Genomic DNA, 16468 nt, shown 5'->3' with positions numbered 1-16468 from the left:
CAAATGATTAGAATTTTGAACTGTAGGTTGTGTTTTGTAAACCATCATTTATGAACAATTTCAATCTTCAAAAGAGTGCATCATTCAATCACTTTCATTTGCCCCAAGCATTTTATAGGACTATTTGGCAACTACGTGTTTGAACACAAACTGGCAATAATTAAAACATGAAACAATGATACTTTGGAACATTTTTTTGTTTTATTTAGAATAAACTCAGTTCTCCTTCTCCTGGACGGTCTTTGTTCCACGCAGCCTGCCAGTACGACGGGCAGCAATGAGACCGACCTTGCGACCGGCAGGGGCGTCTCTCCTGATAGTGGAGGGCTTGCCGATATGCTGATGGTTACCACCTCCGAAGGGATGCTCGACAGGCTGAGTGTAGAAGTGGAAAATGAGCGCATGTATGAAAGGAAGCATCACAGCGGGCGCCAGTGCGAGGACACTTACGTTCATGGCCACACCACGGACACGAGGCCAGCAATTCCTCTTGGCCTTGTACTTGTGGTAGGCGCGACCCGCCTTCAGGATGGGCTTGTCAATACGACCACCACCAGCAACCACACCTGGACAAAGGAAAAATAAATATAATTTTCTAACAAATACAAAGATGGTCACGACGAGCCACGTCAGCCAATACTCACCGACGACGGCTCTGTTGGCCGAGGAGATGACCTTCTTTGAACCAGATGGCAGTTTAACTCTGGATTTCTTGGTCTCCGGGTTGTGCGAGATGACGGTGGCGTAGTTTCCGGAAGCACGCGCCAGCTTGCCTCTGTCGCCGGGCTTCTCCTCCACGCAGCAGATGATGGTGCCTTCGGGCATGGTGCCCACAGGAAGGACGTTGCCAATGTTCAGCTGGGCTGAAAGGCGGAACACAAAATAGTTTCAATGTAGACACCAGAGTGGGTCACCTCAACAACTTCACATGCCAGATTTCCTTTTTCAAATGTCAATGTGAAAAGTTCCTCTTACCCTTCTTCCCACAGTAGATGAACTGTCCGGTGTGAATGCCCTCGGCAGCGATGAAGAGCTCTGTCCTCTTCTTGAAGCGGTAAGGGTCACGGAATGCCACTTTGGCCAGGGGGGCACCACGGCCGGGATCGTGGATGATATCCTGGGAGGGACCGGCAACTTCACTTCAGAAATCGCCCACCCAAGAAAAAAAAGGATTGACGGACGTACCTTGACGATTCCCTTGATGTAGCCATGACGTTCAGCGAAGTCAATGTGGCGGAGTTTAGCAGCGCCTTTCCTGTGCTTGACGTGGGCTTTAAATACGGAACCCGCTCCTTTTCTCTGTCCCCTGATCACACGTCCCATTGTGAACTGGAAAGCAAGTTAAGAAAAACATAAGAACACCATAAATAGGATCGTATTGATTTACTGCTAACGCAAGTTAGCAAGCTAGCTGCCGGTATTTTTGTATACACCATGCCTTCGATTCTTTACACTACTGAAAATCAATAGCTGGACAATAAATCTGCGACTTTAGAAGAAATTTGACATTTTCTAAATTATTATTGGGTAAATGCATTTGTTGACGCGGTGTCAAGCAACTTAGCTTGCTCATACTAAAATTACGCCATTGCGCCGCTTGGCCACTCACATCTCTTAAAAGCAACAATTTTCAGGGTTATATTTACAAAATAATCACGATGTCCCGTACGCTAACGTGTTTGGCATCTTCCTAAATGTCCATTTATTATGGATGACTGAGTTAAATCGTGATTTGCAGTAGATTCGAGGATCACAATGATGCAAAAGTTGTCCTACCTAAACTCCGTTGACGGAAAGAGGAAGCGGTAGGCGCAAGTCAAGATTTTCTTCCGGAGAACTCGCCCATGAGGCTTGTGGGAAATGTAGTCATGTTGAGCAATCGCCACCAATAGTAATAGTGGGACGTTTAGAAGCGAAATACTTATCTATTAAAATCAGTAATATGTTTAATAGGTGTGGGATAATCACGTGAATGCCTGTGCTGTGCGAATTTTAAATGCATTATGACACTGCAGAAAGGCAAGGCAGCTTTACGGACGGATGGATGGACAACAAAAGTAACTTGCCAAAATCACTACAAGAATCTACATTGACAAGTTAACTAGAATTTCTTCAAAGCCCCCTGGAAGTCATTCTCCATGGCCTTACCAAACTCCTCCAATGCCTGACTTTTTACCTCATCAACCACCAGTTTTATTCTATTTGGGCTGTCCAGATGTTGAATGGCTAAAAAGGCCCGCACTCCTTCTTCAGCTTGATGGTAACTTCTCTAATGATCAGTACTAACCCGTCAATATGGAAGCCCAGTACCTCTATAATATCCTTGTGGTTTTATTTGTTTACAGAATTGAAATAACGGGCATTCTCTGTCTAGAATTGACCTTTGGCATAATAACCACTGCCTTATTGCATTAACTAATGACCCTCCCCTGCCATTGATGTGGCTAAACAAAGACACTGGATGCAAAAAGACCAAGCTCCAGAGCAGAAAGACGAGGAGAAGAATGAGGTGTCGGCGGGGTTCTTTTGGTTATGCTAATGCACCACCCTAGCCCGAACCTTATTCAAAGGACATTTAAAAGGAAATAATTAAGAGTCAGTCAGTCACAGATGCCACATGATCGCCCTCGGAACAGATTTGGTGGACAGCTAATATTTGACTAATACTACGATTTCATTTAAAGGGACACCATATTATTAAGCAATTGGAGGGCACCTGGTGGGATACATTGTGGTGGTCTGTGATCATTTATTCTCTATATTAATAATTTCACAAACTGTAATAAATAAAGCATCTAATATACGATGTAAAATATGGTGGGTGATGCATTTGGTACCCAGGCCGTCAGTAGGGATTTACCTGACTTGATACACCTCTTGATACAACCACTATCACTTCACAGATATAGAAACCATTAATATAAAAAAAACTATAAAAGCATGAAGCTGCGCCATTGTTTAACATAAATATTAAAGTGAAGTAAAATACAATGTTTTGCAAATTATTTGCAGCCCATATCCGATTGAATCCACTACAAATACAAGATACTTCATCCTCAAACTGATGATTTTTTTTTTTGTTGGAGCCAGAAATATTTATTATTAAATGTATCATGTATATGTACCGTATGTGTACCATACCACATGTGTTTGTAAAGGTTATTTGTATTTATTAGTTATTCTAAAAATATGAGCAACTTAATTTAATGTTTTATGTTTACTGCTTACATATTCGTTGTTGATAAGTACTACAGAAGAAATATTTTTTTCCTAACGTGATGAAAAGTTGTGACAAACAATTGTCTGTAAACTGATTTAAAAAATGTGATTGTCATTTTGGCCAAAACTATGCAGGCCTAGATTGTCATTAATAAAAAAACATGTTTTTAAAAAACATGATTAATATTTTGCACTACAATGTTGTTGTTTTTTTCCCATGACATATAATGACATCGAAATGCCGATGATTCATTTTGATCCAATTACACAACCGTGCACTTCCACCCACGAGACGTCAAGATAGTCTCACGATATTTCCGGTCCTCTCCAGGCAGTCAATAGTGCTGATATCTCGCGTTACCTGACTGACTAGCGTCTCATTCCACCACGGTCAATCCCGCCGGCAGCAGCAACAGCGACCGCTTATTTTCGAAACTTTAGAATAAACATAAGTGTCGGCGTTTTATTGATTTTTAAGTGAACGTCTTTTTTTTGTTTCGTCAGCCCTTTAAACTATCTCTGCTTTAACTTTGTCCAAACAGACGAGGAAACAAAGTTGCAGTGTAGCCCGGTCGCGCTAACAAAGAAAAAAAATCCTTTCTCCTCAGAAAATAATCCCCTACTACTCTCTAGTTATGAGTCATGTGGTCGTTGATAATCCACACGGTCTAGATCAGCAGGTAAGTCAATTTTTCTGTTGTCTACTTCCGACTCTCTTGTTAAAATGTCGCGGTTTGCCGTTAAGCGCGTTTGATGTCGAGCCTCGTTGATAGCTAAAGCTAACATGGCGACTAGCAAAATGGAGGCGATGATTTCGCTTGTTAGGAAAGGTTGTGATGGCGGATGCCTCGTAACACCCCGCCGAGGCCAATATTTCCCGTGACCACTATATTTTTTAACCAACCACGTTGGCTTTTAAAACATGAACAGCATACGCTAACTGTCAAGCGTCCACCTGCCGTTTCGGGTTGTATAAAACCAATTTACCGGCCGGTACAGCAGGTTAGCTAACATTGGGCCTTCTCAACCTGAAACGTGGCGCAGAAGAAAAAAAAAAAGAGAACCGTTCGCTACGGGTCTTCAAAGCACACACCGGCCAGATTTAAGCAATAACATTCATGCATCCTGGGTTGAATGGTCGCCGATACACTTTTTCGGACGACGTACTATTATTTTAAAAAGTTTATGGCGTTTCCTGATATCGATTGACGTCCCCGGATAACACCGGACGCATATCAAGCTGAACGTAAAATTAAATAAATGCAAATTGTGTCTTGTATTCCTCAAACAGATTTACGTTCAGTAGTGTCAACGTAAAGAATTGTATAATCTCATACTTCTGTTTTTTTGGGGTTTTTTTTTTGTAGCTTGCTGCCCTAGACTTGAACTCTGTTGAGGGACAAGGTGGAGGAACAGGCAGTAAGTATTTGATTAAATTGTAAGGTTTTATTTAAGTGCAGCTGAAATGGTGATTCACATTTGAAGGAAGTGACTGGTGCGGTACACTGTGATCCCCTTTGTCTGAATTTGTACGCCTATCTACTTGATGCATCAGTCTAGTGACATGGTGTCCTTTCTGTTAAATGCTAGTTACTTTTGAAATTCTGAAATAGGCTCTTTTACTCCTCTTTTTTCAGGACGTTACATTCCACCTCACTTGAGGAACAAAGATGGTCCCAAAAATGGTGAGTTTTTTTAATGTACCCAGCAAACCCCATCACCACCCCATTTGGGTCCTTTTGTTTCAAGGACTGAGATCATGGTGGAGGGAGGCCAAATAACAGTAAAAACAATGAGGCTACATATTGCCCAGACAATCTGTTATTCTGCTACGGTAATATATTTTGTTAACAAGTAACCACTCGATCATTTGATGTTGTTTATAGTTGGGCTAATGAGGCATCAAATTAATTGGCACCAAATTATTTTCGGGGCATAGATGCTCATTTGCACAAAAGTCCCTAGCTGCAATGATAGCTTTAATGACAGATAGTGTGCCAGGCAGTTTACACTTTAATACATCTTTGAAAACTTTTGTAACACGCTTGATTTTTATTTATTTTTTTACTGTGCTTATTCCACAGCAGGAAATGCGTATTCCGCTGCTAGACAGTGTGGTTATTCAGTGGCACCAGTAAATCTCTGTAAGTCCCTTCTGTCTGCTTTTGCTGAGGGCAAATCTGCATATCCACATGCATGAAGTAGTCGTAGCAAATCCGGTGTGAAGAGGGGTGGGCCAAGGTTAGATTAAGATGGGTGCTCTTTACTTCATTATTTAACCATGGGTTCAAATGATGTGCTATGCTGCTGGCATGCTTGCAGGCAAATATGAAACACTTGAATCTTGACCAGGCAATCATGTAATCTGTGATGCTCCAATTTTTTTTTTTTTGTAAATCATTACTTCTTTCATGGTATTAAAGTAAAACCACTGCCCATTTTGAACACTACAATAGTCAACTAGTCTTAATGGAATTTTATACCACCCCTGATCATTTTCATGCTAGTCACTAGCCATTATGCTTTCAGCAATATGCAATGTGCATTGGCATCAACTTTGTAAAAGTGTGTATGCAGTTGCAATTGAATTGTAATGCTTATATCAATGACACTCCAGTTAAAAATATAGCCAAAGATAACTTCACCGTTTAAAGTTTGTTTAGAAATCAAAGATAAACTGCAATTTGACCGATGTCACTTGCAATGTTTGAGTTCCCCCAAAGCCACGGCAGGCAGAGTGTCAGGGGACCCAAAGAACTAACTCCTCAACATGAGAATGGAATGACCCCGAGATTGGTAACTATTAGTGCTGAGTCGTGTTCTCACCCTCTCGTATCGCACGAGTCGGTTACTCCATGTGAGTCTTTTTATAGCCTGGTTCCCTACCTTTGCTCACGTTACCCAAGACTGGCCTCTCAAGGGGTTGCCCTTTACCATGCCTACAGCTGAGACTGGCGAAACGCTTGTGGTACACCCTGAAATGCCTTACTGACTGGAGTCAGTGTGTCTTGGCTTTTGGAGCTAAAATCACAAAAATATGTTGATGCTTTTTAATAAATAAATGCATTGCCACATCACTTGTGGCTTTTAAAAAAATAATAATAATAATAATTTAACTAATACATCTAAAGCCTTATTTCCGTCCCTCCTTTGCAGCAATCAATTCTTGAACATAAAATGACTATTTTCACAAATGGTAGCCTTTGATATAAAATAATAAGGTGGCCTAAATAATCGTCATATTTTGTTTCTCTTTGCCGTCAATGGTATGCCCCCCCAAAAGAAAACCACAGAGCCAAAGAAATTATATTATGATAGTATATATTATACGATGGATTAATATTATTGATATATAATATATTATATATTATACTCAAGGATTGTAACCACTTGGTGAGGAGTTACGTCTTTATATGGTGACTAAACCGACTTGTCAAGTGAGGTTCCACTGAATACAATTTACTAGAGTACATAGGGCGTGGGGCGAAAGATGGTCTGGTTGGAAATAAAATTGTAAAGCAAACACAGATGACGTAACATTGTTAGGAATGGGCTGATATTACATGCTCAACTTATGATAACTGAGCAAAATATCATGGTGTCAGAGTATCACCTACTCAAGTACACTTTAAAAATATAGTGTACTGTAATATAAATATATGTTTTAAGGACAATGCAAAAGCACCTGTGTCTCTATCTCTATCACATCTGACAGATTTCAATAGCAACTTCGATGGGTGTCCAGCATGTGCGGTGTTCGGCGTTATATAATTGCGACCGCAGCAACACGAATTTTCTGCATCTGCCCAGGCTAAATCTGCTGTTTTCTATTTTTCTCGGTGTGCTCCATTTTTTATTTTATTTTTTTTACCGCTTCAGACTTCGATTGTGTGCTGCTTAGAAATCCTCTTAAAAAAAAGAGCGGCCCATAACCCCTAACAAACTGTAATAGTGGTAATGGAACTTTTCAAAACCGCTGTAAATTGTCAAACTGGTTATCGGCCCGTGCCTAGGCACAGTATGACGAAATACTGTAATTACATGGTCTGCATTCATGAAAAGTAATTAGCATAATTTATTCTGTCTTGTGGAAATTCCCATGTTCTCAAGCTTGCTTTTTGAAAATTCTGACTTACCATACCTGTATAAAGTATCATGATACGGGTACCGTAACGGTAAAAATCTAAAGAAAAACTGAAAAAGCTGCAAAAATGAAACGGACAAATGATGTATGAAATATTTTGCATAGCTCTAAGCATCTGAAATGGTCATGCAAAAAAAAAAAAAAATCTCCATGTGGTACCAGACTAACAAAGATTTCACTTCTCATTAGAGCATTTGTATTGGTTGGATTATTTGTTGCACAATTCAATACGTTTACGGGCTTTGTCATTTAACCAGCACAACAGTGATTGCCAGATGTAAAACCTCCATCCTGGCTTTGCGGAAATACTGTGCAGACTTGAAATATTCCGTCTCAGTTGCTGCTCTGACAGTGCCTCGAAAGAGGGAACAATGCCAAGTTGACTGTCCCTTCACACCACATCTGTGCTCTGTATACAAAACCAAGAAAGAGAGGGCGGGGGTCTTAGTGTTTTCAGCTGGAATCAAAGGGGTGTCTGAAACATGCCATATTTAAGATTTGTCATTTTGTCAGCACCTCAAGACAATGCTTGGCTTTTTGCTCTGCTAAAATTTACCTTCTGTGAAATTCTGCCAGTATTTTGAGTACTTGCTGTTATCCTTTAGTATTTGAATGTTAAAGGTATAAATGGGCTGAATATTCTTTGCAAACTAAAAGTAATATGCAACATTCGAGTAGGTTCTTTGCAAGACTAATCCGTTTTTAAAATTTGTTCTACCCAAGATTCCTCTGGATGGGATGGTGGGCGCAGCAATGGATTTGTGAACGGATACCACGACAACCGCTCAAACGGTGGCGGATTTGGAGGACGTGGACCCCCTCGCCAGGATCGAGGTGAATGACACTTGGTTTATGACAAATGTCTCACTGTCATGCTGTTTATCGACTTGCGCAAAATCAAGTCTACATTGCCCCCCCCCAAAAAAAAAATGTATGCAAAACTATTAAGATATACATGAATGAATGCCACCTACTGGCCTAAATCCAAATTTTCAGAAAATGTTTTTGTTGATGGATTCTTTTCTGCTCTCTAGGATTCGGTGGTTATGAAAACAAGGATGGCAACTGGAGTGGACAAGGCAGAGACAACGCCTTCAACAGCTTTGGGGGGCGTAATGACAGGTCAAAATCTGCCTTCTTTAATGACCGTGGAGCAGGCTCAAGGGGAAGGTGAGACTCTTACTTGCTTCTTACTCTGTCCGTTGGGTCTTTTTATAGGGTAATTTATTCTTGAAACTAATTTTGCCCACTATGCAATTTTGGGGAACATACAACTCAAATACACCTAATTTACCACGGAAATGGTAAAAATATTTTAAAATGCAATTTTTCTAAATGGACGTGTTAGTTATCCAAATAATACTTAATGTGCCCTTCTAAGGGTTTAAGTGCCATATTTAAGCAACCTTGCTCTATTTTCTTTGTATTTGATTGCAAAGTTGTTTGTGGCGTAGTATTTAAGTGTTTGTGTGTTAAGGTATGAACGTGGCGGCTTTTCTGGCGGAGGAAACAGCCGTTGGGCAGAGGAATCTGGCAGAGAGGAGGATTGGTCCAAGCCTACTGCTCCGAATGAGCGCCTAGAACTGTAAGCCACTCATTTATTGAAATATCCAATGGCCTGCCGTCAGGTTTTTGTGCTCTTCTAAACACAACCTTCTGTCATTTTCTAGTGAGCTCTTCTCTGGCAGCAACACGGGGATTAACTTTGAGAAGTATGATGATATTCCCGTGGAGGCCACTGGAAGCGACTGCCCACCTCACATTGATAGCGTGAGTTTTTCGCCAGCAGTTGTGTGGCTCTGCTAATGTTTTTGCCCAACTGACTTGATTGAATTGTTGTAGTTCCATGATGTGGACATGGGGGAGATCATCATGGGCAACATCGCCCTGACTCGCTACACACGTCCCACTCCAGTCCAGAAGCATGCCATTCCTATTATAAAGTCCAAGAGAGACCTCATGGCCTGTGCCCAGACTGGTAAGATTTGTTTAACTCACACGGACAGAGAAGACTGAATCATTCAATTGGTTTTTTTTGTTTTTTAAATATATGTTGCTTTATGGTTTATTTTAGGATCTGGAAAGACTGCTGCTTTCCTCCTGCCCGTGTTAAGTCAGATCTACACACTAGGACCAGGAGAAGCCCTGCAGGCTGCCAAGAATAATGGACAGGTAACCTGTGTAGAAAATGCTTTAAACAATGCATTCAGTCTCATGACGTATATATGACTCGAATAGGAAAATGGAAGATATGGGCGTCGTAAGCAGTACCCGATCTCCCTCGTCCTTGCTCCTACCAGAGAGCTGGCACTGCAAATCTATGATGAGGCCAGAAAGGTGAGCTTGTATGCACAGCCTTGTCTGCTGCCATCATCAGCAATTTAATACATTGTGCACAGTGCAGCTTGAAATAGTATTAATAATAATAATGTGTTTGTGTCCCGCTCCAGTTTGCTTATCGCTCACGCGTGCGCCCATGTGTGGTATACGGTGGCGCCGACATTGGCCAGCAGATCAGGGAGTTGGAGAGAGGCTGCCACTTGCTGGTTGCCACACCAGGCCGCCTAGTGGACATGATGGAGAGGGGCAAGATCGGTCTTGACTACTGCAAGTCAGTATAACCCCATGGTGAACTTAAAGCTCGGAGAACTCCTGGGATAAGATTTGTTTAATGTTTATTTTTTTAAATGTATAGCTACTTGGTGCTGGATGAAGCTGACCGCATGTTGGACATGGGCTTTGAGCCACAGATAAGACGCATCGTGGAGCAAGACACCATGCCACCTAAAGGCGTCCGGCAGACCATGATGTTTAGCGCCACCTTCCCCAAGGAAATCCAGGTCTCTGTTTAAAGATACTATCTCATAGTGCCAGATGATTATTGGGAAAATAAACGTTTACTTCCACATCATATTGAGCCATGTTAGCTCTCCAGCTAACAATCGGTGTTGCTGTCTTTGACAAACAGGAACTTGATTCACACTGCAGTGTTCTGCAAAAATCGTTTTTCTTGGATGATGTTATAATTGTGAGACGCCAAAATCAAAACTCAAATATGATTACTAGTCTTACTGATTGGGGGGTATGTTTTGTGTAGATCCTGGCGCGTGATTTCCTTGAAGACTACATTTTCCTTGCGGTCGGCCGCGTTGGGTCCACTTCAGAAAACATCACCCAGAAGGTGGTCTGGGTGGAGGAGACTGACAAGAGGTCCTTCCTCTTGGATCTTCTCAATGCCACAGGTGAGGACCCATTCTTTTTTTTCTTTTCTTTTTTTTCTTTTTTTAAACCCCCCCTCATGTAGCGTTTTCCTTGTGGTGCCCCCATGCCAAGCTAAACAGCTTTAGTAGAATGCATTCTGTGTTTAGTCGGCAGTCTGCATAAAATGTGAATGCTATGTACCACACAGGCTTACACTTTGGCCTGGTTTATTTTTATCTTAGTTATTCCCAATGAGATTCAGGAAAATGGGACAGATGCCCCAGAAAAGCCAGGTGAGTGTGAATACAAAAAAAGAAACATCACATCCCACAGTCACCCCCTTGCCCCCTTCCCCCCTTTTTTAAATTTGGTTTGCCCCTTCACTCCCCAGTTTACATGCCGCTCAGTTTTCATCTCCACAGTGTGGATGTCAACCGTTTAAAATGGCTCGTTGTTTCCTGCCATTTGTTGTGGCTGACATGATCCTGTTAATTAAAATGTGCTCATGTTCGAGGAATGACAAGGTTGAGCTCAGGTTTTTTGTCCTCCCTTCTGGAGCAGTTGGCTGTAAATGTGATGTGGAATGGCCTTTCCTATCCATTAAACACTCTCCATTATACTTGTATTTCAAGATTTTGCCCATCTGCAGTACCTTTTTTTTTTTTAACTCAATTAAATGAAAATTAATGATAGTCCTGCGTGAAGCTACTTCAATCCCTTTTATAACTTAATTTATTTTGGTTACCTTTTGTCATGACCCAGAACAGTGGTGGGCAACACCGGTTCTCTGGCTGCTTTTCTGCATGTCTTTCCTGATACATCTGATTGAAATGATCAACTTTAGAAGCCTGATCATGATGCTTATGATTTAAATCTGGTGTGTTGAAGGACGCAGACATCTTAAACATGCTGGAAAGTGACTTTTGGACACCAGAGTTGCTCACCCCTGATCAAGAACTAGTTCTACTTATCGTCCATTCTAGGCAGAAATGCACCAATTATGAATGCCCTTCATCATTTTCTTTTTCTGTTTTTACAGGCAAAGACTCACTGACTCTTGTGTTTGTGGAGACCAAGAAAGGTGCAGACGCTTTGGAGGACTTCCTGTATCATGAAGGCTATGCCTGCACAAGCATCCACGGTGACCGGTCTCAGAGAGACCGTGAGGAAGCCCTTCACCAATTCCGCTCAGGGCGCTGCCCAATCTTGGTGGCAACGGCTGTAAGTAATTAAAAAAAAAAAAAGTTATGCTCAATGTGAGGTAGATGACATAATGTTGGTTTTGGTTTTCTAGGTGGCTGCGAGAGGTCTGGACATCTCTAACGTGAAGCACGTCATTAACTTTGACCTGCCCAGTGACATTGAAGAATACGTTCACCGCATTGGCCGTACGGGACGTGTGGGCAACCTTGGTATGAATTTTTCCCAATGATGTTTTATTTAAAAAAAAGGTTTAACTCATTTCGACATCTCAGCTTCTACCGCCCCCCTTTTGTAGTTTTTAAGGCAGAGTGCATCATGCGATACAGTGGTTGACTCGCATGATAGCATGACGCAACAAATTGATAATGAAATTCCATGTAACCATTTTTAATGAATGCTTTATAGTTGTGACCATAGTATCCACGCACATTTGTCTCTTTATTTACTCACCAGTGTTGCAAGTTCCTTAATATTTGTGTTGGGTTGTTCACGCACAGGTCTGGCCACGTCGTTCTTTAACGACAAAAACAGCAACATAACCAAAGACTTGCTGGACATTTTAGTGGAGGCCAAACAGGAGGTCCCCACCTGGCTTGAAAGCCTGGCCTATGAGCACCAGCACAAGAGCAGCAGTCGTGGTGGTCGCTCCAAGAGGTAACTTGCACAGATCTGACAGTAGCGCAATGGCAATCCCCACAAAGGCTATCACGTACTGTCATAAGCTGGAAATGATGTCCATTCGTGTATGTTAGGGCTGCTCAATAAAATGTGTCCAAGCTGCATATTTGGCCATGAAAATGGTCATCACCTGCTCAATACTGCATAACGGTAAACATCAGGTGTATTTTTGGTCTTCAATAGTGTTTAACAGTGGTTTTTTGCTAATGTTATCAAGTGTAAGTTTTAAAATGTTAATTTTCTGGTGGAGCATATTTTTGTTCAGTTTTATTTATGCAACTGTTACTGATTTATTAGATTATGTTGTTTTGGGTCCAACATGTACTTAACAAATATCGTATATAATCAAAGTCAAAATGTTGGTGTCGTGACAACCTCCAATGTCTTAGCAGGTTTTCCGGTGGCTTTGGTGCCCGGGACTATCGACAGACACCAGGTGGATCTGGAGGCTTTGGTGGCAACCGCGCTGGCCGACCCTCTGGCGGACACGGAGGAAACCGCGGCTTCGGCGGAGGTTAGTCGTGCCACATCTGTACTTTTTCTTTTTTTAGATTAGGCATTTTTCTTATATTCACGTTATGCACAGCAGAAAACCATATTGTGTTGTCCGAAAACATTTCTCCAGTGAGGAAATCTCCAAATAACAATAATGAAACGAATGAAATCTATTTCAGTTTAAACTTAGTATTAATTCAAAAACTTGAGACATTAATTTACAAAAAGCAATCAACAGTTCTACGGTAGTTTCACAGATGTGCGTTTACAAATTTAGAACTTACTAGAAGCCGTGGAAGTGTTACAACAAAGATGTTGTGGAAAGCCTGCCATTGTAGGGTGTTTTTACAAAAGCAGAACAAGAATAGAACTTATGAATATCCCATTGCAGTTTGAGAAAAACATGCACTAAATTTGCTGACCCAGACAACGTTGTTCGTGTTAAAGGTATCAAACCTGCAAATTAGCATCCTATTCTTGCAACAGTTACTTACCATTTATACCAAATTGTGCTACTTTAAAAGAAAAAAAAAAATGGAGGCTACCTGTTGGCCACCACCTGTGCATTAGCAGCTGAAGCTGATCCAAATTTTGTGTTGCGTCCTCAGGTGGCTTCGGAGGCAACTTCTACGGCAACGACGGCTACGGAGGAAACTACAGCCACTCAGGAAGTGTGGACTGGTGGGGCAACTAGTCGCCAGAGGAGTAGGTTGCCATGCCACCCTGATGGAAAACCACATGTTTAAAAAGAAAAAAACGCCAGACCCTAACCACCCTCCCTGTGTAGCTTCACTGACACACAGTACATTAGCCAGCCTGGTTCTCGGCCAGGCGCTCTTCTCAAAACGATCGCACGAGCGCAGCGTGACGCTAAGGAAAGTCGGCAGCAGCACGTGTACGCGCGCATGTGTACTGCAGTGGCGAGCGCACCTCTGAGTGTGAGCATGGACTCTGACTTAATGCACAGTCACTATTTGAAGAAGCATTTTTGGGGGACAAGAAATCCCTGAACCCCCAAAATTGCCAAACCAACAACCGGAGGATCACTTGTGTATTCATGTTCTCTGCCTTTTGGAATTGAAACAGGATAAATCTGTTCATATTTCACCAGATGGAAAAAATGGCCAAGAGCCCAAATTTTAGTTTTGACTGTTTAGTTTGATGTTACATAGAAAGGTTAGAAATAAGCGAAAATAAGCTCATACGAAATCAAACCTTGGCAAAACTAGGGTGTTGTGGCTCTTTGAGTCACGATTCCATTTGAACCTCAAATTTTCTACCAAACAGCTGACGGGCCCACTGTGCCGCTCTGAATTATCTGCGTTTTAATATCTTTTTTTTTGCTCACTCTATCCTGAACTGGCTCCTTTTGATGATAACGTCAAGGTGATGGTTGTTCTTGGAAAATAACCATGTCCCTGAAAATGCGCGTCATCCAGTTCAGTGCCAGCAATGGCTGATGTTTCAACAAACTTATTACTCCATTTTGTTTTCCTTCTTATTTCAATTGACTTGACAGTGTTACGGCAGCTACCATGTTACCGAGCGCTAGCTACACAAAGTGGGCGGTCTTTTTGTTGTTCACTTTTGTTTTTTTGATGTACAAAAATGTAGAGAAAAAAAATCGGACTTGGTTATTTTATTTGCTTGCATCGAAACAAAAAACGCCTGCATAAATGGTGAAAGTAGGCTGCATTAAAAGGACCACCGCATCGGGAGGGCATATATTGCAGCGTCGACCATCTCGCACTGCGACTGTCTGCATGTGCAAGTGTTATGTTTTTTGGTCAAGGTTAAAGGTCACATGAGTCGCAGGCTTAAAAATTGTCTCTTTTTCAAGCTGCGTTTTGCAAGGGGGGGTACTGTGATCAGGGCAACAGTGTAGAACTAGAGTTTTCCTGCGTTCAGTGAGTACCCGATAGGAAAAAAGGTTCCCCACCCCTGTTATAAAAGATTATTTATCAATTCAACCAGGAAGTGAGGAGGTGAGGCTAAGAGTTAGAGGGTGCAGTTGTCATTGGTGTAACCACTGGATGAGGGAGGGTTTCATGTTCCTTTGGGCGGGGGGGAGGGGGGGTCATTTAAAGTACTGTCTGCACGGTCACACATCAGCCAGTGTCCCGATGCTCGGATTCTCTCATCAGGTGTGTTGTGCCTTGAAAACGTTTTTTTTTTTTTTTTTTGATAAAACTAATGCGAATTAAAGCAGATGACCTGATCGCGTTGAGAAGCCGACGTCGAATGGTGCTACTTGATTTCGCCACGTCGATAACCCTCGTGCACGCGTGCGTGCGTGCGTGTGTGCATGCTTGTGCCCATAGTTTTAATAACATTCTTTTATTGCACATCCAGAGTTTTATAAAAATGTCTGGCTTATGTGTCCTTAGGCTTCCAAATACAGTGTGTGTGAAGATTGGTAGTGTTTGGGGGAGTTTGAGAAAAAAAAAAAACGCAGCTTGTTTACAAATGGGGCTGGGTTCAAAATGTTAAGAAACAGGATTTATTTGGGACCAGGGGGGATTAGCAGTTGGTGGGTTGGGAATTTAGCAATTTGCACAGATTTCTAGATTCTACTTTTGCTGCTAGTTTTTGTGTAATTTATTAAGCATTTTTGACAAATATTTATTTTTGTAAGCCTCAAAAGTGATTCTTTGAAAGTTTCAGAAAACTTGACCAAAAGACAGTACAAAAAAAAAAAACGAAAAAACACTGGCACTTGAATGTTGAATGTCACCTGTATGCGTGAAATTTCTATATTCCGGGTAGTGTGAGCTTTTTAATGTTCAAGATACATCGTACTCAATACCTACTTGATAATAAAATCCACATCTGTGTTCAGGGCCTCCGCGGGGCCAGTCATCTGATTTATTCAAATTCTCCCTATTGATCCGAGGTAGACAAAAATAATTGCAAATGGAATTGAAGAAAAAAAAACATGCCAAGGTTTGGACTTAAGCTGTCAAAGAGCAAAATCTGTTTCCTAAGCGTAGCGTTGAAGTGTTCTGATTCTCCTACTGTGTGTGTAATAACTCTTGATTTGGTCCGACTTTTTCTCCAGTAAATGTCTGGCACATGGCAATCCTAAAAGAAACGAACATGTGGTTTATTGTCATTGTTGTATTTGCATATATATATATTACTGCTCTCCAGTTCTTGTGGAGGTGGAACATGTCGAGCCCGGACGCTTCCGGTCTCGTTTCTGCCGTCAAATTTAGAACTCCAGAGCTGTTTAGATGTAGACTTTGCTTTCTGTAGTAGCTACCAGGCTAAAGTGCAGCTTGGGAAATAACTGCTGCACATTTGTATGATTTTAATCAGAATAAATATGTTTGAATGCAAAAGTTTCTGGAAAGCAAACTCCAGCATGTTTACTGTAGTAGTAAGAGGGTGGGAGAGTTGCCTGTAGCAATGCTGCCCTCCCTCCCTGCCTTTGGGAGTTGGGGCAGCAAACTTTCTATTTGGTATTGATTGGATGGGCTTTGTTTCTTTTGAGGAAATTCTATAAAGATCTCATTTGTAATTGCGTCT

The 16468-nt window shown here is 41.6% G+C and overlaps 2 protein-coding genes across 8 annotated transcripts; one reads left to right on the top strand and one right to left on the bottom strand.

Moving 5' to 3' along the window:
* Positions 1 to 179: 179 nt before the first annotated feature.
* rpl8 (ribosomal protein L8) lies at positions 180 to 1911 on the bottom strand. Its single transcript, XM_049729230.1, has 6 exons — positions 1777 to 1911; positions 1186 to 1329; positions 976 to 1117; positions 645 to 863; positions 451 to 566; positions 180 to 375 (listed from the first exon to the last, which is right to left on the bottom strand). The coding sequence occupies exons 2-6, from the start codon at positions 1321 to 1323 to the stop codon at positions 217 to 219; spliced, it is 774 nt and encodes a 257-aa protein (XP_049585187.1). The 5' UTR covers positions 1324 to 1329; positions 1777 to 1911; the 3' UTR covers positions 180 to 216.
* A 1661-nt stretch (positions 1912 to 3572) lies between these two features.
* ddx3xa (DEAD-box helicase 3 X-linked a) lies at positions 3573 to 16460 on the top strand. 7 transcript variants are annotated; one of them, XM_049727319.1, is made up of 20 exons: positions 3573 to 3899; positions 4587 to 4638; positions 4857 to 4904; positions 5304 to 5363; positions 8087 to 8197; positions 8398 to 8533; positions 8841 to 8948; positions 9034 to 9133; positions 9206 to 9341; positions 9438 to 9535; positions 9602 to 9700; positions 9814 to 9974; positions 10059 to 10203; positions 10461 to 10605; positions 10807 to 10857; positions 11604 to 11785; positions 11859 to 11976; positions 12265 to 12421; positions 12835 to 12959; positions 13549 to 16460. In XM_049727319.1, exons 1-20 carry the CDS (start codon positions 3855 to 3857, stop codon positions 13632 to 13634), a joined length of 2163 nt encoding a protein of 720 aa, XP_049583276.1. In that variant the 5' UTR covers positions 3573 to 3854; the 3' UTR covers positions 13635 to 16460. The 7 variants fall into 7 exon arrangements, with proteins under 7 accessions (XP_049583276.1, XP_049583277.1, XP_049583281.1 ...); XM_049727320.2 differs by having other exon boundaries at positions 3574 to 3899; positions 12838 to 12959; XM_049727324.1 differs by lacking the exon at positions 5304 to 5363 and having other exon boundaries at positions 3574 to 3899; positions 12838 to 12959.
* Positions 16461 to 16468: the final 8 nt, after the last annotated feature.

This window comes from Syngnathus scovelli, chromosome 8 (assembly GCF_024217435.2).
Source record: "Syngnathus scovelli strain Florida chromosome 8, RoL_Ssco_1.2, whole genome shotgun sequence".
Taxonomy (NCBI): domain Eukaryota; kingdom Metazoa; phylum Chordata; class Actinopteri; order Syngnathiformes; family Syngnathidae; genus Syngnathus; species Syngnathus scovelli.
Note: the sequence above shows the minus strand (reverse complement) of the source record. Positions and strands in the feature narration are given on the sequence as shown.

Coding starts and splice junctions, on each gene's coding strand:
- rpl8 (XM_049729230.1), bottom strand. CDS start 1,323: ATGGGACGTGTGATCAGGGGACAGAGAAAAGGAGCGGGTTCCGTATTT. Junction 1,118..1,185: donor ACATCAAGGGAATCGTCAAG/GTACGTCCGTCA, acceptor GGTCCCTCCCAG/GATATCATCCACGATCCCGG. Junction 376..450: donor TCCGTGGTGTGGCCATGAAC/GTAAGTGTCCTC, acceptor TTCTACACTCAG/CCTGTCGAGCATCCCTTCGG.
- ddx3xa (XM_049727319.1), top strand. CDS start 3,855: ATGAGTCATGTGGTCGTTGATAATCCACACGGTCTAGATCAGCAG. Junction 4,905..5,303: donor CAAAGATGGTCCCAAAAATG/GTGAGTTTTTTT, acceptor CTTATTCCACAG/CAGGAAATGCGTATTCCGCT. Junction 10,858..11,603: donor AGATGCCCCAGAAAAGCCAG/GTGAGTGTGAAT, acceptor CTGTTTTTACAG/GCAAAGACTCACTGACTCTT.